We start from the raw sequence: 22065 nt of genomic DNA on the forward strand, positions 1-22065 counted from the left end.
AATTATTTTTTGCAGTCTTCCCCAGGGGCCGGTTTCACAAAGATAGACTTTGACTATGGCTTAGATATTGTAGATAGTCAGACTTCAGATAGACATCTAAATAAGATTTAAGTTGCACAAAGCACTTCAGACTCTGACTATGTTAAGTAGGACTACACTGCAATGCATTCTGGGTAAAATAAGACACTTTTCAAAACAAAAAACATGGCGGATCGAGTAAGCGCATTTGTTGGAGGAGTATAACAGGACATTTTACATTGGAAATTTAGCAGAGAATGTAGTAACAAGAAGAAATGTTTAAATTATGAGCCATTTTCCCTTTTCTTTTGGCTGTTTGTAACTGATTGTTACTGCTGGTTGCCAAGGTAACAGAGTCTTAGACATAAGTTAGCCTGGGGGTAAGGTGTCTAATTTTTTTGGTTTAAATTAAGTCAGTCTTTATTTTTGTGAAACAGTCTAACTTGCGTTAGACTAGTCTATGAGCAAATTTTAGACTTGTCTAACACTATAGACCGGTCTAAAATAGCTTTGTGAAACCGGCCCCAGATCAGTGTCTTGACACCATCCTGTCTCTGAGCTCTACATGCAGTTCTTTTGACCTCATGGCTTGGTTTTTGCTCGGATATGCATTTTCAGCTGTAAGACCTTTTATTAAGAGGTGTGAGCCTTTCCAAATCATACCAATTCAATTGAATTTGCACAGATGAACTCCACTCGAACTGTAGTGACATCTACAAGCAAAATTTTCTCTCCTGAGCTAAATTTTAAGTGTCCCAGAAAAGGGTACGGATACTTATGCAGTGTAATTATTTCAGTTTTTTTTATTTGTAGCAAATTTATAAAGATATACACAAATCCGTTTTTTTGCTTTGTCATTATAGATGTATAATGACGAGGAAAAAAATCTTTTAAAACAGTTTAGCATAAGTCTGCAACATAACAAAATGTGAAAAAAATGAAGGGTTACAAATACTTTCACAAGGCACTGTATAAACTTGACACACCTGTGTGTTACTTTACATGTATTCATTTGTGTCAATAAAATAATTTATAGAAAACACAACAAAAGCAAATGCATTTTATCAGAAAATCAATTCCAGGCGTGATTAATGAACTCTATAAAGGTTTAATTGTTTTTAAATTGATTTAGATATTGATCCCATCCCAACATGGAAGGTAATTTGCTAGTGGTGAAAAGGCTTTAGAATTGAATATACTAATAATAACAGTATACAGTGGTTAGACAGGATACATGACTACGTTATGTGCAAACTTACAAAACCTCTGGTGGATCAGATAAACCCCAGAATATACGCACACAGCATAAAGATAAAAGAGCGAAAGAGATAGATAAATTGCACTGGGAGCTAGTGAGTATCTAGGGGCACAATTCAAGAGAGATGTCTTTTTTAACCCCACAGGGACGTATAATGGATAGCTTGGCTGTTCCCAGCTCTGAGGTCCATGAGGACATTTTTTGCCTTTCTTCCGGAAGCAGTTTATCATCTTCAGCATTGCTGATACTGTAGTTCAGGCATATACACTACAGCCGCGACTCCATGAATCTGGAGGACATACATCACATTTATGTTTAATTCAAACATTGATTTGAAAAGCTGAATGAAAACACTGTGAGACCAGACTTTGAGTTATGGCCCATATGTGTACAAGTAGCTCTTTTAGAGGCATTATAAATTCTGCTCTCTGATGGAAAACACTTGAGGCATGAGGACTCGTATTATTTAAAGATTTATTAAATGCACGGAGGTATTTACAAAACCAATTATGCAATTTCACACTTTCAGCATTTCAAAAAAGTCATGCTTTTCATTTTTGCTTCAGGTCTTTCAATCAAAATAATGATGGGCTTTCAAACAGAGAAGCAAATGAGTTTATTTCACACAGTGTAAAAACACGCTCATAGTGCTGGTTTAGATACCAAAGTCTCATTGGAGTCCTGTGAAACAACGGTGGACCTTCGACATTGATGGATTATCCCATTTAATGAGCAAATGTAGCAACAATTAAAAGTATCAGATTGAGCTTCATCCCATCCATGCCACAAAACTCTTGAGGATGAATCAGACAGAAACAGAACAAACAGAAAGACTGTCTAATTCATTTCAGCCAGTCAATTATTGTGTCCATTAAAACCGTTCCCTGGAATTAACCATCTAAATCAGAAAGAAGGCATTCATGTTTAGGGATAGATAACGGGATGAGAGAGCTTGACGTTTGGCCAAAATTCATTTGACGACAGATGTTTAGAAGTGCAAAAAATGTGGAAAAAGGCTCAGATGCATACAATTATGTGAAAGCTAAAAGAGATAAGAAAAACAGCAATCGGAAAATCACTATCCAGATATATGTATCTCAGAGACCAGCAGTGCATCTGTTACTCACTGACTACAAAACTCCTCAATAAATGTGGTAATGTTCTGGCACAGGTGTGATTGAGTCCTTGTGTCGCTGTAGCATCCTCTAAATGGCTTCCTCTCATTCTCTACTAACATTTTGGCGGCGCAGACCTGTGAAAGATTCACTTTGACGTCAGCCCCAGTTATAAAAGTAGATCTTCTGCCAAATGGGCAAGTACTCCATCAGCGGACCTGAGAGGACAGGAAAAGAAATCCAGTCAGCACATATCTCTGAGCTTTTTTAAAGCTTTTAGTGTGACAGCATTGAACATCCATTGGGTGAGATGGATACGCCACTTACGTGCAACAAAACCAACTCCGGGAACATAATCTGCCAAGAAGCGAAGGAGGAAGAGAATCTTTGTCCTGTGAGTGTAAAAGAGACATTAGATCTGGGAACAAAAAGCCCCATTATGCAGTGAAGGTGTGCATGGTGAAATCTAGATAGATGACGTGTAAAAATACTTTTTTTTTATATTTTCTGGAAACAAATATAGCCGTGCGAAGCCGGCTGTCATGATGCCAGGAAGTGGCTAAAAGGCAAGGCCGCGATATATTTCAAGCGAAATCAAAGACGAACTGGCATGACGTCGTTTTGAGCAAAATCGGCCCAAAACAAAGTTTGTGTGAAGTTTGAAAAAGCTTGTCAATGTAAACCTTACGGGAAAGCTCACTCTGGCTGGTAAACACCTTCGAACTACCATTGGTCCATGCCGATGATGTAATAGGTAGGTGTGGCTCTGAGACATGTTTATGTCAGACGCAAGTATCACAAACACACTGGAGAGCTGAAGTTGTGATTCTAACTGAAAGCGTCACTAGCTACGTTTACATGGACACCTTTTGTTTCAATGAATGAATTCATTCCGATTGATGAAGCCGAACGTAATGTTTACATGAACGCTAAATAAAGTGTTCGGGCTGATGTGCGCGTTCATGTCACAAGCTTCAAATCAGAATAGATTTTTATGACATGTGCACACTGCCCGAATATACAGAGTTTCCCGCTGTTTGCACATACTAAATTACTACTTTTATTTGATTTCAGGTGGTAATTAGGAGACAACGAGCACACAAATTGTGCCGTTCTGCTTATATTTATCAAGCTGTAAAAAACGCCTCTTTCCACGCCCAAAACAAAGCGTCTGTGAATGAGAGTCCGAAAACAAGGACTCGTGGGACGTAGTTTTGCTCCACTTCAGAGACGATGAGAGGAAGGAGAATTTTAGAATATGACGACAGTCATTTGACACTTGATCAGAGCCCGTCTACGGAGAGCCTGGCCACTCCCTATTAAGTCCTATTGTACCGAATTTTGGTTGTAGTTCCACCAGAGTTCCACTGGGGGGCGATCGCCCATGAGTGCAAAATGAATGGAAGTCTATGGGCCTAGACGGCTAAATTTGTCTCTTTCACCCGATCGGCGTTGAGAAATCTCAGATTTGATTGTAGGTTTTGCAAGTTCAACATGGGTTATAGGTCGAAAGTTGAATGAACGAGTACTTATGTCCTTTCGATTTCTTACAAGTTGAGTTGTTGTTGCCCATAATACGCTAGCATTCTGCTAATGAACGCTGATTGGTCAGTGAAGGACTGATTACGACCAGAGGCAATCATGCTTGATGGCATCGTGGCATCCGAAGCAGGACCAGAAAAAAACAAACCAAAAACTCTTCTAGCACGTGTATTTACCTGTGTCAGCTGTGTTGTGTGTTTACCTGTGTCAGCTGTGTTGTCGATGCCTCGAGAGAAAAGAAAGTGCAGAGCGCGAAAGCACCAATGTGACTGAAGGATCGCCGTAAAGCAGTATCTCTGGTCGTACGATGTGTATGACTTTTTAAAGCAAATAAGTGACTCTAAAAAATCTAACACCCAGCAATGTGTAATTTCTTTGCATCTCCTTTCGAAATCAACATTCAAATTACTAGACAAAAAATTATATCCTTAGAAAAGTGGATTTTGATGGATATAGCGCCATAGACCTCCATTCATTCTGCACTTGTCCTGTGAGCGCCCTCATATGGAATCAGAGTGGAACTGCAACCCGTTCAGAAGCTGGAAGTTTACTGAGAGTGAAACTTCTCGCCTTATTAGACATTCTCTGACTTCATTCAACAACAACAGCTCCTTCATTGGGTCATACGTCATTACGCCATTTCTACGTCACTGAACATGCGCAGTACTTTCAATCCGATCAAGTGTTTACATGTCCTCTCGATCGGATTACAAAAGGTTTAAACCACCCCTTACAATCCAAATAATTTTTTTTAAATGAAATGGATTTGGCCAATTCATGCCGATGCTTTCTTTACTGATGTTTTCTCACCGTTGTCATTTTTGTTCATTTTGTTATTGAGAGGAAAGTGTGCAGCAAATATTTACATAAGCCAGGTTTCCATCCAAGGATTTTTTTTGCGGAAAAAGGTTTAGCGTATCAAATTTTTTACCGATATAGCTGATGGAAATGGCAATTTTCTATAATTTTTTGCAAATGTTTTTCCGTTTAACTCAAGCACATAAATTGTAGGTCTATACTTCAAATGTCACGAAAAACTAATTTGGAAACACTTTTTGAAGAGAAAAAGTGCTTTAACACAAATTAATGTGGTATCACATGACAGAATTAGCCTATTCAGCATCCTTATGTTAAAGATTGTTTCTATATGACCAAACATTTTACTGTACCAAATTCTTTTTTATGGATCCTGTGTCAAATAAAGGCTGTTACATGCAGTCCTGTCAGACAAGCTGTCCCATTACGCAGTGATTTTTGATTAACTAATATTTCCTAATTTAGAAATAGGCTTATTATAAGTGAAAATAGTAAACAGTGAACTGGCGAATTCCAAGTGTCTCGTTACTCTCTGCATTTTACAAATATTTGGGATGCGACAAATTTAATATAATTTGCAATATAAATGAAATTATGTGTGGAAACGACTCGAGGGCTGATTTTTTTAGCGATACAATAAAACTAATGCGACAATGCGTTTTTTTATAGAGATGACGTCATTACGCACACCATTTTATCGGTAATAGGCCAATTGGATGGAAACAGTCTGGAGACAGCAAATTTCACAATCTTTTTTTAACGTATATTCACAAAAAAAAAAAAAAAAGCGCAAAAAATAATGGAAACTTGGCTATTTTTATCTAAATGATCGGCATCGGGACGTTCACTAAGAGTATATCGCTGCAAAGGTATCGTATGCAAACATATTTTTACCCCTAAAAGCGAAGAACGAAAACTTTGCAGTAAGTATATCCGGCCTTAATCGGTTGCTAGGGTTTTCTGAGTGGTTGCTAAGCCTATATCAGATTTTATTTTACCAATTTCAATGTCCGTCAAGTGAAAATATGAACTCTGATTGCTTAGAAAACAGAACCTCCTCTCAAAACACTGCACAATTTGAGGAATGATTCATGTTTGTAGCACAAATTGTGCATGCTGAGTTGCTCACCAAAGATTAAATATTTAAGCTTAATGGATTTGAACAAAACACTACCAGAAGCACATCATATGAGATGACTGCACTAATGCAGAGGATGCAATAAAGGAAACACTGACTCAGAGTATCGGTCATAGAAGGGTGAGCGGAGCAGGTAGTAGAGGAGAAGGAAGGCCCGTCTCCTCATCTCAGCGCGCTCTCTGCGGTTCAGCGCCTTCATGTCACTCAACAAACTGAAACTGGACAGAAAACAGCATCAGATTGAACTTCTTTAAATCTTTACAGACAGACTGAAAAAGACAGCAAAGAGAGAGAGGAGCAAACTTAAGCACTCTGTACCTGGTTATCTCTAAGAGACCAGAGATGATCCAAGGCTTCCAGGAACGTTTTCCGCAAATCCCGAGACTGGCCACTTGCAAATGTTAAGGATGATGGATGACAAACTGAAAAAATATTCTAACAATTTCATCACCATTGATCATCCTAAAACTTCATGAGGATTTTATAATGAGCATACGTTTTAGAGCTTGGTATAACTAGATAAATCCTCATAAAGCTTTAATATGATCGGTGGTGATGAAATTGTTTGAATATTTTTATGACCATGCTCTCATTCATGCAAATGCTTTTAAACAATTCAAGTTACAAGACAAAAGAGAAACGGGCTGTCTGTGAATGTCCTGGCTATGTGACAAACACATGACACACAGAAAGACGCATGCTCACCAAATCAAAATATCTCTCCCTCCCTTATGCAGCGATATCTCTTTGATGATGTGTTTACTGGCGCGAGGGCGGGACAACCTGTCAATCACATGAGATCGACCAATAGAAAACCACAACCATCCAATTCCATCCAGTTTCACTTTAACTATCCTTATCTTTAATCCTAATCCAGTAAACAACGAACTGGAAAAAGCCATGTAAATGCATTGATTAAAAAGTGGTAACATTGAAAACATTCAGCTCTTAATACTTCTGGAATCCTGAAATGTAATTTACAGAATACAGTGCCAGCCTTCGAATTTTGTATTGGAAAATAGGAGGCATTGGAGTAAAAAACAGGAGTAATTGTATTTCATTATATTTTAAGTGTTTATTTTGTTTGATCATGGTGTAAAGAAAATGTGTAGATGGTCCCATAAAATGACACTTAAAAACCAAGCGGTAAGCAGTAATCTTACAATAGCTAATTCCCACTTGAGTTTTCCAATTGTTCCAACACCCCTGGGAATAAATTAACAATTCGGCTCTCCTGGGATAATATTACACTGGGATATTGTTATGAAAATTGTCATAAAAGAGAATTAGCAGAAAGGATACAATGAACAAGCGGTCGTGCGATGTACAGGGACTCTGCAATGGTTTCCTGCAGACCCAGAGCGGTCGGGCTTGAGTGGAGGTCCTCTTCCTGATTCCTACTTGTTTTCCTTTTCTGAGGGAGACCCCAAAGACGAGACTGTAATGATGGTGCTGGGAAAAAAAGGAAACAATGCATTTTTATAAGGGCACAGAACTTACCGCTTAAAAATATTTATTTCTTACCCCCAGAAAAAAAAAACCAGAAAAAATAAAAAACTAGCGCTGTCAAATCGATTAATTGCATCTAACATAAAAGTTGTTGTTTATAAAATATGTTGTTTTATGTTAGATGCGATTAATCAATTTGACAGCATTAAAAAAAACTAAAAAGTCAGCACACAAAGGCTCCAAAAAAAGCAAAAGATTTAAAAAAAAATGATGTTGGGCTCACACACAGGTAATGTTTCAAGCATGCTGTAAAAAGTAAAGGTTTTTACCCAACAAGCCTTTATACCCACAGGTGATTAATCAAGGATCACATGCCAAGACAAAAAGAGGAAAGAAAGTCATGGAACAAAAAGGCAAAAGAAAAATACAAGATACTAAATGTGAAAGTCAAATTTTAAACATGCAAAATTAATAATATTAAAGGGTCATTTCACCCATTTGAACACTGTTTTTTATTTAAAGTGGGTCATATATGTAGTTGAAATGTAAAATAATTTTTGAATTTGGTGCCTTCATGACCGAGAAAAGACAAAAAATAACTTCAGAACGCATTTGTATGAAAGACAACAACTCCCACAATGCACCACATTGCACAGCTCCGCAAGCCACTCCCACTAATCCAGAAAGCGCATATCTGCCTATAAGAGAAATCACTCTTCCGTCTACAAGGCTAGCTACTACCAGAGCTTGAAATTCATTTCACATTCACACAAAATGTCTAGTTAGTTGGCGAACTCATATAGTGCATTACTCCTCGTTTGTATTTCTTTCGAAAAGGTGAATTATTGCATGGTACCTGGATGTTCAGTCAGAACATATGCGGTGCGAAACTAGTTCTCAACACAAACGTCCGTGTCCTCGTCTGATTCAGAGATTTCGTCCAGGAGAAATTGTCATCGTTGAAATTCTTTGCCGCAGACGGACTCTATCTCTGTGTTCGTAGCGGTTCGTAGCTGCATAGTGAGATCACCGGCGCCACCAGTCCGCCCTAACTCGAGCCAGTCCGGGCTCCTCGTCCGCGGCAGGCAGGTCTTCTGCCTCGGCTGCTCTTCGCTATAATGCGGCTTGTAAAGGTAGCCACAAACACCTGATTCAAGCATCAGACTTCCGAAATCCTCTTCTTCTATATCATATTGAGCACTCTCCTCCGCTATTGTCATAACTTTACATCTGTCTCCACAGCGCCTGTTAGCTTAGCTACAAACAAGATGGAGGATATTGCTTTCAGTTTCAGAGAGTAAAGTCCCACCCACTGATCTGTAATAGGTCTGTAGCGTGAGCGCGCCCCACCCTGGGAAAGATGAGAAACTAGTGTCTGTAGTCTTAACAGAAATCCCCCCCTCTAACACTTCCTCCTACAATGACGCAAAATGACGATTTTTGCGTCATTGTAGGAGGAAGTGTAAGAGGTAAATAACAGATTTCTCCCGTCTCAGGGGAAAATGAGAGAGTGTTGCACGACCATTCAATAGTATGACTGGGTTTCTAACAATGCAAAGCTTAATGCAAATGGGTGAAGTGTCCCTTTAAGAAAATAATAATACCAGCATAAACAAAGCGAAAACCAAGAAAGACTGTTAAAGAAACGGACGGATATCAAAATCTTAATTTAATCACTATAGTTTCTAATGTGTAAATCCAGGAGGTTTCACATTTCAAAAGTACACGATTAATGTCACCTCCATGCCGTGGACAGTTGACTAATTCTATTCCTACGTGTTGTAAGGTAGAGACCGAGTGTCTAAAAGCAGCAAAGTGCTTAGTTACCGGACTTGTGAAATCTCGATTTCTTGTTTTAATTTTTTTTGCAGTATGTGTGAAAGTTTGAGTTTTACAAGTAAAATTACATTGTTGACATCTATATTACAAAATTACATCTAGAATTGTCAAAAGGCACTTTATTTATGAGGGAGGGGTTAAATCCGCTCAAACCAAACTATTGTGAAGATTAGGTGGTCTCTTAGATACTACACACAGTGGTTTTTCAAAGCATTTCTTGAAATTAGGGTCCCTGTCTTTTGCCAACGGTGAGTATTGAATATAGCAGTTAGCTCGATGTTCAAAAGTCTTCGGTCTTTTAACAAGACACACACGTTGTGACATATTCATAAAACGACTCGCAGCAGACTGAATCCATTCTTCCTAATATGCTTTTGCTCTAAACCTATCTGATAAAGTTGCTGCTTGATGTTGGAAGTCATCATCACCTACACTGCACATACGACTGAACTGAGATATGTAATGAATGTTTTAATGACTCAGGATGATAAGACGTACCATGTAACAGTGTATTACGATCAGTAGGTTTTCGATACTAATCGATTCAGACCAGATACAGATTTGATAACAAATTTGATATGCTCCTGATGGAATTAGATGGTAATTTCAGTGCACTGCAGTTATCACTGAACAGTTTATGGGAAGGGAACAATCTGGATGGTACACAAATCGTTGTTCAAACATATCACATTTTTTCCTTTATCAAACACCCAAACGTCCTGTTTTTGCCAAGTCATACCGTTTCCCAGTGGCCGGACCACTCTTCCTGAACGCTGGCCCACGAAAGACGTGTCCTCATCATCTTCTTCTGTATTGTTCTCTGTGTAGGGAGATCAATATATGAGCGGTGTGCAGGAAATCACTTTTCGCCATAAAGAACCCACAGTACACTGACTGCAGGAGCAGTTTCCTTAGAGTCTCCCGGTGTTACGCTCAAGGGCAAACCGCAGCAACTCCATGGGCTCTTACTCAGCCTTACATTACACTCAACAACACAATGACAGTTTATCTGCACAGGCCATACACTGCTCTTATTGTCTCACGCACGGTTTATTTATTGTCATCAGTGGGAGTGTTCTGGTGCTTATTGTTGTGGGTTCATTGTTTGTTGTGACTGTGCTAAAAGCCCTGCACGGCGGTTTCCAGAGACACTTCAGTTGGTTAAACATCCTGTCATGCAGTGGAGAAATAACAATAAATTAACTCTGACTCTTGAATTTGAAATCTTTGTGTTATTATTTCGATTTTTGCATTCGGCATACTTTTATATACTGTATTTTCTCAGTTCTTGCATTCTTTGGGAATTAAACCTAACCTTGGCATTGTTAGCACCGTGCTCTAATATTTGAGCTTCAGGAACACTTAGTAACTAAGATCATCTATGTTTCCATCCACCTATTTTTATGTGAAATTTTGGATATTGCATTGAAAATAAGCTGGGTGGAAACGCCATAAATTCTAAAATTGCGCATAAAAATATATGCAATCGATTGAGGTGGATACATTTTTATCAGATAAGAAGACATGCACATAAACTACAATGGAAACAGTTACAGAATAAATCCCTCGATGCACAACAAAAAACGCATTTGATTTTGCCTCAACAGAAGATGCAATTTGATAACTGGACCAATCAGAGGACCAATTTAGATCGATCAATCTATCCTTTCTATTTATATACTTCAAAAAAAGTAAAAAATAAAAGTAAAAACATATATTTTTTTTTGTTGTGTGAAAATGACTAAAGACCACAGGGTTTGTTGGGGCTTCTGTCACTCTCAAAGTCTTGGGGTTTTAATGCCAGAGGACAGACTTTATTATCAAAGCCGAGTGTGTCTGTAGACAGCCTTAAATAAAATTTCCATCCACTCCAATCAAGGTGGAGTCAATGTATTTCATATATGCCACTATTGTATATTTAAAACTATATTAAAGGAACACTCCGCCGTTTTTTGAAATAGGGATTATTCACATTCTTTCCTACATTTAGATAGGTGGGCAAATGCATTTTTGTCTCAGTGCATGCATTGTTTTAGTTTGACAGGGTCGGCGCTAGCTTAGCTTAGCATAATGAATGGAATCCTTTGTTGCCAGCTAGCATGTCCTGAGTAAAAGTGATATATATAAAAAAAAAAAAAAAAAAACACCTAATTACTTCTTGTGGCCTGCGTATTCACAACAAGTACAAATAGCGATGCAGATTAACACTAAGCGATTTCCTATGCAGATATTGACTTGGGACTATATTAGGGGGAAGCACAGGCGAAGCACTGCTACTTGGGCGCAGAGATATCACGCCCAAGTAGCAGTGCTTCGGCTGTGCTTCCCCCTAATATAGTCCTTAATATATAACTCAATATCTGCCTAGGAAATCGCCTAGTGTTAATCTGCATCACTATTTGTACTCGTGAATACGCAGGCCACAAGAAGTAATTAGGTGGTTTTTTTTTTTTATATCACTTTTACTCAGGACATGCTAGCTGGCAACAAAGGATTCCATTCATTATGCTAAGCTAAGCTAGCGCCGACCCTGTCAAACTAAAACAATGCATGCACTGAGACAAAAATGTATTTGCCCACCTATCTAAATGTAGGAAAGAAGGTGAATAAGCCCTATTTAAAAAAACGGTGGAGTGTTCCTTTAAGTACAGCAAGAGAGCTCAGTTCATCACATGCATTCTCATATGATGGTAGAACAAGAGTCTTCAGTTCATTATAAATGAGTGTGGCAAGCAGGGCGGAGCCGAGAGCCGTGGGAACGGAGCGAGGCCGGTGGGGCAAGTGCTAAAGAGCTCCGGAATGATCATCAGAAATCAGAAATAATGATTGTAGGATAAAATGGCTATTTTCACATAGACCACACTTGGTTCTTTCATATTCAGCTCAATAAAAATCTTCCACAGGTTAAAGTTTCATACAAGGCTTTGTTGAATCAATAGTTTGTCTTGAATAGTTTCTAGTTATTTTTGAAATATGAATCTGCTTGTGGTTCTTGTCGATCTCACCTTGACTACAGAGCTGAGAGTCCCTGTCCAGGGGAATTATAGGTGGTGATGTCTGGATGCCTGATTTGTACCAGAAAAGCAGGAGACAGCGCAGAATCGCTCTGTAAACACAAGAGAGAATGACGAATTGGGACGACAGAAATGAGGACACAGCAATAATTAGATTAACTGTTAGTACAACTGAACATGACAATTCTGTCATCAATGAGAGCTACCGCAGATGAATATTCATAAAACAACAACTTAAATATTTGTGTTTTGTAAAAGCTATTGTATGGCTTTAGAAAACTTAGAAAATGGTGTTGGAGTCATACAGACTATTTTTATGATACTTTAATGGTGCTCTTTGTGTCCTTTTTTGAGCTTGTTTTGGAGTGCATGTCCCCATTCACTTTCATTGTCTGGAAAAGAGCACTCAGAACATTCAGCTAAACATTTTACATCCCACAGAAAAGAGAAAGTCGTACATGAAACGACATGACGGTGCATAAATAATGATGTCCTCTTGGTGAACTACTCCTTTAAGCTACCTGTGAAAGAGGGTCCTTACTTGGCAATCTGAATGAGAACAATAACAAGCCAACGTCCAGCGTCCCCCCACAGCTTGGCGGCCCCCATCTCAGTGAAAACCTCCACATACTCCAATACTGACAGCCAGGTTAACAGCTTCTGTTGAGAAAGAGACTACACACACACACACACAAATGCATAAGATCAGGATAAAACGCAGAGAAATGTTTAATATTTTTCTGTTCAGTTTGGTCCAAAAGAAAAGAGGTTAGCCGTACTGTACTCTCAGCCTTAGTGTGTCATTATTAAAATTCATCATTTCTTTATTGCTGTGGTTTAATCCATTTTAGATTAAAGTGATAGATCAACCAAAAGTGAAAATTAGTTACTTACCCTCATGTCTTTCCAAACCCATAAGACTTTCATTCATCATCGAAACACAAATGAAGATATTTTTAACTAAATCTTGAGAGATTTCTGTTCCTCCACTGAAAGTCTGTTCACCCAAAACTCTGATGCTTCAAAACATTCATAAAGAGATTGTAAAAGAAATCCATATGAATTGAGCACTTTAATCCATGTCCTCTGAAGAGACACGAATCACACAAACACTTTATATAATGAACACATTTCATTTAGCAAGTTTGTTTTTCAGTAACATGTCATTCAAACATGCTTGTTGACGCGTGAGAACCAATGAGATTTGTTCCCGTTTGTCACAGGTACAATTGAGCTTTCGATACCATATTGGAGTCCTCTATGTGTTTGCTTATCAATGTTTATGAGTGAATAAAAGCCTCAATTAAATGTGTTCATTATATAAAGTTATCGCATCTCCTCAGGAGACTTAAGGATTAAACCACTCGATTCGTATGGATTTATTTTACAGTCTCTTTAAGAAAGTTTTGAAGTGTCAGTTTTGGGTGATTGACTTTCAATGGAGGGACCGAAAGCTCTCAGATTTCATTAAAAAATATCTTCATTTGTGTTTCGAAGACGAACGAAAGTCTTGAGGGTTTGGAACAACATGAGAGTAAGCAGCTGACGACACAATTTTCTATTTGGGAGAACTATCCTTTTAACTCCCCTAAATGGAACAAAATGAACTGTGGATGTTCCTGTCTAAGTGGTGTTTTTAAGCTAGAATAAGCCAGAATGAGAAAGAGGACTAGACTTTATGTCGTTTACTAGACTAGTTGGACTATCACAAACTCAATATAAAGTCAAACAGCCTCTGAGGAGGTCCATTAAGGTCACGGCTCAAAAGCCCATGGCTGTAAACGCAAACTCGTTCTTCTTGTCCCCGTGGCTGAGCTGCTCTGAAAGTACCTGTCTTTAAATGTGTTTATTCCTGTGCACTGCCAATGGAGCCCACAAAGCCAAATATGTCTCTCAAGTACAAGCATAATAGAAAAGAAAAAAACAACGGCGCTTTGTAGACTGTGCTTTTGAAGGGGTCAGGCGTATTTCACAAGCCGCCCATTTCAAAGCCATCTCGAGCGATTCGAGGCTGTCATCATGGGGGCGAAAATGTGGATAACAACAAGTCTATTGCAGCACAGTGGCAGAGTTGGGGCAAAAGACCTGGGAAATAAATTCTTTGACAATGTGCGGTCAAAGGAAGCAGCTGGCAGCGACTTTGAACACATGAAGCTTGCCACAACTTTGAATCTTCTCTCTTGAAGCAGACACAGACTGTGCTGTTTCACAAGTTTCACAATAGAAAACTCTCATTCGCAGATAACTTTATGGTGGTTGCCATGCCAACTGCACATGAACATATCAGTCCCTTATGCAAGTGTGATGATTAAGAAGAGAAAGAGACTGGCTTAGAAGAGTCATTTTATGAGAAAAATACTTTAAATAGATAAAAGAACTTGATGTACCATGAAAACAATGTAACTGTCAGATAGGAGTGAGTGACATGGTTTTAACTGTGGAAGCTGACATTATTGAGTATGTCACTCAACAATAACATGTATAATGACCTCAAAATTCAATTTTTGAGGGCAAAAATGTTTTTTTTTTTTTACATAGTCAAGCAATACCACACAAGCATGCTGTTTTTTCATCAGAGGCTGTGTCTGAAATCGCATAGTCTCAAGTAGTTATTTTGAATAACGTCTATAGTATGTTTTTGAGTATGTTCTATATAGTATAAATGTGAGTTGTATGAATGTAATTTGGACATACTACATTCGTCATGTTGTCATTATCACTTGACCTACCAGTGTCAGTTATGTCACTTTCCTGACATTCACAAATCCTGTCCCGTTGCCTCATGGGATAGCAAAGTGTCCATCATATGCACATTTCCGAATCTCGCCAGAAGAGGTAGGTCATCTGGGTACTTTTTGCCAACTCTTTTATGAGCACTGTGATTTAGGACATACTTCTTTTGTCACATAATGTTTTTGATCTAAATAGCAGTTGGATCTATAACAAAGTTGCAATTAACGCAAAATGCAGCAGCCAGAGTACTAATGAAATTTAAAAAGAGAGAGCATATTACACCGGTTTTAATGGGATTGCATTGGTTACCAGTTCATCAAAGAATTGATTTTAAGGTTCTTTTATTAGTTTATAAAACACTGCACAATCTGGCTCCTCTATACATTTCAGACTGTCTGTCGAGATATGTCCCGAATCGTAGTTTAAGATCCTCTAGTGCTAGCCTTCTGGCAAACTATACAGTTACGCATAAACGATCTGGCGGTACTTCTTTTAGCCACTATGCTCCACAAATTTGGAACTGTCAACCAGATGAAGTAAAAGAGGCTACTAGCATTCATATCTTTAAAAAGTGGGTTATCTTTTTAAAGTTGCTTATCAATATAACAATATGGTGTTGTAATATAACAAAGCTGTGTAAGTCAGTTTTATGTTCTATTTTATCTTTTTATTTATTTTATTTTATATCGATATTGAGGTCGAACTATATTGCCAATTTACTTTATTTTACACGCTGAACCTTTATAGTTGTTTTCGAATATTTTTAGATTTGCATTGTGTCCCGTTATTATTTGATTTTATGCATGAGAAGCACTTTGAGTTGCATTCTATGTCTGAAAAGTGCTATACAAATAAATGTTTATTATTTTTGTATTATTTATATTTCAATATTCAAAATAATTTAAAAATAAAGCATAATTTATTTCTGCAATTATAATTCCAAAGTAAATGAATCTAAATGCTGCTTTAGATGTAGCTCCAGGGCCACTTCTGCAGTGCAAAAATGGATTTCGTTGTCACTGATTTCATTTGACTGGTAACAGCCTATAGCGTCTCATTATTCTAACTTTTTGATTAAATGCAGGAATTTGGCATTAACGATGATGCACACATCTAGTAAGGTTAGAACAAAAAAAATGCCCTCATACAAGTAAAAATGCCCATGAAAATCAATTTAAGGTGGCAAATGTCACCCCTTAATTAAAAAGTCAATTTCAGTCACTGCAGAGAACTAAACACCGCACAGAAAATGAAAAATATTAAAAGCTGTGAGTCAGCTTTCCACAACGGGCCAAAACAAGTCAAGGTACCAGCACAAAACAAAAAAATCAGCAAAATATTGTCTAATTATCATGATGATATCGAGATATAATCGCACACCCCTAATGTCAGAACTCAAAACTTACTCTCTACTTCACTAGAAACAAATATTCTGATGTCAAATAGCAGTTGAAGTTTAATTTTAACAAGATCTTTGATCATTTCAGCCTGACTAATTGTTTTTGCAACATCATACAGGGTGGATTGTTATGTGTCAATGTGAGTGGACCATTCCATGTATGAAAGGGGCACTTACTAAAGGCATGGCAACATAAATGGACCATTTATTTTCAAGAGTCAGAGAGGAGGTGGAAAATTAAACCAAAAAAAAACGTCACTGACAATAAGAAGACCTCAAAGAAAAAAAACCTTAATATATATTATACTACAGGGCCGTTGAATGCTTGAATCTGATTGGTTGACGAACGTTCTAAGGTGTGCATTATTTTCAGGGAAACGCACGGCTAAAGTAGTTCCAGGCAGGTCTTGACCGCATTACAGTTCCATATCACTTCGCGTAGTTAACGGTAATAACGGAAAATAGGATACAATTCATAACAAGAAAAAACATTTAGCCGCATGAGCTTGATCTGCAATTTTCAATGTCTAGCTTCACAATCAATAGAAACATGCAGTTTAATTTGAATAAATAAAGTTTATAGTCCTGTCTATATTATAAGCAATAGAAAATAAAACTGAATATAGGATAAATAAATGGATAGTCCTGCAGTACGGATTTTTATTGCAGATAATAATAAATAAATAATTATTTATAGGCCCACTTGTTAAAAGGGCTTTGTGTTTCATTTATTTGGCTATAGTCTACTGTCATCTGTCAATGAAAAAAAAAGAAAAAAAAAAGAATGAACGAATTAATTAAAACGAATTAAATTAATAAATAAATAATAATACTGACGCACATGCTTTTCTGTCTCATTATTGCAACATCTCTCTCTAATAACTGCATTAATAACTGCATAAAGCCGGGGACACACTTTAAGGCCGGTTATGAATGCAATTTGATACTTATGACTGATCAGTCAGAGAATGTGTCCGCTAGTCGTGTGTCCCAGCATTAGTCTGCTATCAGTGGCTCAAACCTCCGTTACTAACTCTAAAATGACGTTTTGGAATTAGCAACGGAGGCATTGGTTTAGATGCGTAACAAATTAGTCCTACATACAAGAGCGTTTTAATGACAAAAACTTTACAAACGTCTTGAAATACATAATCTGAACAATCTTTCGAGGTGTGGTAACTGTAGTATAAGCGGAATAATTGACTTCAGGCCGTTGAATTATTAGAAAAATAATGCACACCCGAGGTGAACGGCCACTCCGCTTCGCGTCGTGACCGCATTACCACCTCAGGTGTGCATTATTTTTCTAATAATTCAACGGCCTGAAGTCAATTATTCCTTACATATGACATTAAGGGACATGCATTACCACAGTCAACGTCCGAGAAAGATTCTTCCTTAAGATGCCATCATTCAGCAGCACTAGCAGGTTAGATGCTGAGTAGACTGTAAATCAAAGTGAGAAACACATAAAACACAACAGAATATATAGAAGGGAATTAATACAAGAATAAAACAAAAAAGACTAAAGTAGTGAATCCTACCCAACTCTGAGATTTCATGAGAGTCTGAGAAGCGACCTGTAATGAGAAAAATACATTGAAGTTATAATTCTATGTAATAAGAAAATGTCACCTAAAACTGTCTAGAGTTATAATCTAGAGAGTGGTTACTTTGAAGAAGCTCAAACATGATATATATATATATATATATATAGATATATATATATATATACATAGATTTTCTATGTAAAATCCATACTCCAAATTCTGTTATTTCATAGTTTTTATTACTTTTAATGTAAAATGCGGAACATAGTAGCTAATAATATGAGTAGGTGTGTCTAAAAATGTTTGAATAGTAAATTCATGATACAGTTAATGGGTAGATGGCATGACAGGTCAAACAGTGAAAGTTGTGTTCTACATTGTGGCATAATCTCAAACTATTTAAAGAACATTTTCTATATATGTCATGTTAATTAGGCCACATGAAATATCTGTGCGTTTAGAAATGTATGCAAATTATACAACCCACGTACATTTGATGAATTTGAATGTTTTTGAAATAAAAAAACAAGGACCCAAATACAGAAGATAACAACACAATACAGACAACTGCCGATAAAATACAATAACTGGATAAACATACATCTAGTTTCAGCCTTGCACGACACTGTTTTACAAGCCGTGAGAGAGTATGTTTACTTTCACTTTGACAGACATTCAGAGTCTCACCTGCGATCAGGTAACTCAGCGCGCGCACTGTGCTCTCCAGATGAGACGCGGCCGCCGGGTTCGTCCTCACATACTCCTGATAACGCTCATACACACGACTTAACTTATCCATGTAGAGCACCGACATCACAGTCAAAGCAATAAATTCACAATCACACACAACGCATCGCAGAAAACACACGGAGAATGACACTTCCGCAGATGCAGAGCGTTTTCCTTTGACGCCACTTCCTGTTCGGCTAGCGCGCGAGACATTTAAAGACGCAGTTACCTGTTTACAGTAAAACGTTATTTTGCGTATGCGTGTACATTTATTCATGATGCACAGACGTAAGTGTGTCTATATACTTGGAGAAAGAAGTTGGCATTCTCAGTGGCAGGTACTCAAATTGCAGGACGCCTGGTTGAACTGTGCCAGGGATGCTTGTGCAGGTTGCCGATTGCTTCAGGAAAAAAATCGTCAAAATGTTATGCACCCGCCAGCTAAGGGTAACGTTAGGCTATGTACCTTTACAGTTTATGGTATGTACAATGGATGAACTTTATATATATATATAGTACTTATAGTTGTACTAAAGTGTCACACTTTTCCATTATCCATTCCATATGTCATGTGTTGTTGTTCGTCTGAGGCTGTATTTGCCTACTTTTAAGACCTGCTAAAGACCAGATGATGTCCTGATACGTCCTTAAAACCATAGAATTCAAACAGTGTTCATTCTTACACACACACACACACACACACACACACACACACACACACACACACACACACACACACACACACTTTTGTTACTATATTTGTTTACACACACACACACACACACACACACACACACACACACACACACACGCACATATATATATATATATATATATATATATATATATATATATATATATATGCACAAGTTTAGACACCCATGCTAAAGTTGACTAAAAAGAGGAATAAAAAATCAGCTTTTGGAAATTGAACTTAATGCCTTCATTTAAAAAAATAGGAAAAATCCAACCTTTAAGGACACCAATTTTCTTTGTGAATGAATAATGTATCGTAAATAAATAAATGTTCTTCCTTGAAATACAGGGTGCATAAGTTTGGACACCCCTATGTTAAATTCCCATAGAGGCAGGCAGAGTTTTATTTTTAAAGGCCAGTTACTTCATGGATCCAGGATACTACGCATCCTGATAAAGTTCCCTTGGCCTTTGGAATTAAAATAGCCCCACATCATCACATAGCCTTCACCATAGAGATTGGCATGGAGTACTTTCCATAAGATCATCTCTCAATGCAAATCAAACCAGCTATTAGGCTAACTGAAATAAAACCATGCCAATCTCTAGGTATGGTGAAGGCTATGTGATGATGTGGGGCTATTTTAATTCCAAAGGCCAAGGGAACTTTATCAGGATGCATAGTATCCTGGATCCATGAAGTAACTGGCCTTTAAAAATAAAACTCTGCCTGCCTCTATGGGAATTTAACATAGGGGTGTCCAGACTTATGCACCCCGTATTTTAAGGAGGAACATTTATTTATTTACGATACATTATTCATTCACAAAGAAAATTGGTGTCCTTAAAGGTTGGATTTTTCCTAATTTTTTAAATTAAGGCATTAAGTTCAATTTCCAAAAGATGATTTTTTTATTCCTCTTTTTAGTCAACTTTAGCATGGGTGTCTAAACTTATGCATAGCACTGTATGTATATCTCTGACTGTCAAACTATAATGTTTCAGAACCTTCCATGAACAATGTATAAACAATATTTTTGTGCTAATGTTTTGAGAACATTATTAAAGACCAGATATCTTTGAATGAACATTCAAGCAAAGTTACTGGAGGAACGTTTGTTCATAACTTTGAGAGAACCTTGCCAGAACGTTAGCCAAAGTTCTTTCATTCTGAGAAGATTCCCTAGTTCTATGATGAGCATGATGTGTCATTTGTAGTGTGATGATTGATCAGACTACCTTGAAGAGTGTAGTACTACAGTGTATTGCTGTTTTGAAATGTTTAGCATTGCAAACTGTTTCACATACTATTTTTATGAGTACAGCAGTTTTACAGTGTTTACAGCAGAATGCTAGTCTTCTGCTCTAAACATTTTCTCTCTTTGAACTAGTAATCTTCTAAAACCTCGTCTACGGGTCAACAGCGCAGACAGGGATTAGAAAACCTCTAGATGCATGACCCAAAATTGAATATAGCCCATAACCATCATCAGCGCTTTCAAATGAACTAGAATTAATTGAGCATATGCGTTTATAGAAGCAATCCACTTTCATTTCTTTAAAAGGTTAATGATCCATTTCTCGCTTTATGTTAATAACTGAACACTAGAGGTTGCAAAATCTCCCAAGTAAGTTCAAGCCTGTGTTTATTGGCCATCTGGCACTGGTGGGCATCTAGAGATGGGCAGAGTGGGCACACATGAATACACACACACACTGTAGAGAGAAAGAGACCACATCTTATTTATAGGCATGGATTAGTTTTGAGTGTAGATAAAATCTGTTACCCACTGACTTGATATAAATCTGAATTTATATATTCTGGTATATAATAATATAATTCTAGTATGGTGTAATATACTATAGCATAAAGAGATAATGGTTTTGAGATTTTAAAGGGATTAACTTCACCGCATCATACCGTTCTACTTAGTATTCACATTTTAAACACAAGCTAAACCAGCTAAAATGTTCCTTTCTAAAAAAGAAAGAAAGCCTAGTGTCGCTGTAACGATGCACACGAAGAAATCCAACTCGGTAATACTCAAGAAATCACAGGAATAAGTGAAATAACACAACCACGTTAACGTCATCGACGACACGGAACAGACAGAACTCAGGGTTTAAATACCCAGGGAGATATTATTAACAGAACTAGGAACAGGTGTAGGGTTCATTAGCAGCCAAGGAAACTATAGGGACACAGAACACAGGCAAATGAGCACTGGAAACTGTGAAAACAGAACAAAAACAAGAACATACATGTTAGGCTACATCTACATTCATCCAGAGACTTTTGAAAATGGCGTTTTCATTTCAAAACGCTCTCCGTCCACACTCAGGCGTTTTCCAAAAGTTTCTCATCCACACTGAAACATGGGAAAAATCTAAATTCACCTTACAGCGCATGCGTAAAACCTCACAAAAGCTCACTGTAGATGATACAGAATAGACATAATAAAGTTATCACGCAATTCTTCTGGCAGGATAATTTTATTTAGTGTGGACAAGGCCTCACTGGTTATATACATTCAGAAGGTTTACCAGATTTATGGAATTGCACACACAGACCAGCCACTAGTCATGTACCCATCACTGAAAACTGAGACCCGCACAGCATTTTCTATCCCCTAACCCTAACCATACCGCTATACCCATCACAGAAAACTTTCTGCATTTGCACATTATCAAACAACATCGAGTATGATTTATAAGCTGTTTTCCTCATGGAGAATTTCCAAAATTACATTTAGTCCCCATAACGTATAG

At 37.6% G+C, this 22065-nt stretch overlaps 1 protein-coding gene across 1 annotated transcript; it reads right to left on the reverse strand.

The window, feature by feature from the left end:
* Positions 1 to 798: 798 nt before the first annotated feature.
* Positions 799 to 18800, reverse strand: pex16 (peroxisomal biogenesis factor 16). Its single transcript, XM_081373311.1, has 11 exons — positions 18559 to 18800; positions 17866 to 17901; positions 17691 to 17767; positions 12731 to 12864; positions 12181 to 12281; positions 9915 to 9995; positions 7190 to 7339; positions 6206 to 6278; positions 5986 to 6105; positions 2719 to 2783; positions 799 to 2609 (listed from the first exon to the last, which is right to left on the reverse strand). Exons 1-11 carry the CDS (start codon positions 18683 to 18685, stop codon positions 2551 to 2553), a joined length of 1023 nt encoding a protein of 340 aa, XP_081229437.1. The 5' UTR covers positions 18686 to 18800; the 3' UTR covers positions 799 to 2550.
* Between the last annotated feature and the right edge of the window lie 3265 nt (positions 18801 to 22065).

Source organism: Scardinius erythrophthalmus (assembly GCF_964197995.2).
Source record: "Scardinius erythrophthalmus genome assembly, chromosome: 8".
Lineage (NCBI taxonomy): Eukaryota > Metazoa > Chordata > Actinopteri > Cypriniformes > Leuciscidae > Scardinius > Scardinius erythrophthalmus.

Coding starts and splice junctions, on each gene's coding strand:
- pex16 (XM_081373311.1), bottom strand. CDS start 18,685: ATGTCGGTGCTCTACATGGATAAGTTAAGTCGTGTGTATGAGCGTTAT. Junction 17,768..17,865: donor TCATGAAATCTCAGAGTTGG/GTAGGATTCACT, acceptor TTTGATTTACAG/TCTACTCAGCATCTAACCTG. Junction 12,282..12,730: donor GTTCTCATTCAGATTGCCAA/GTAAGGACCCTC, acceptor TTGTGTTTACAG/AGCGATTCTGCGCTGTCTCC.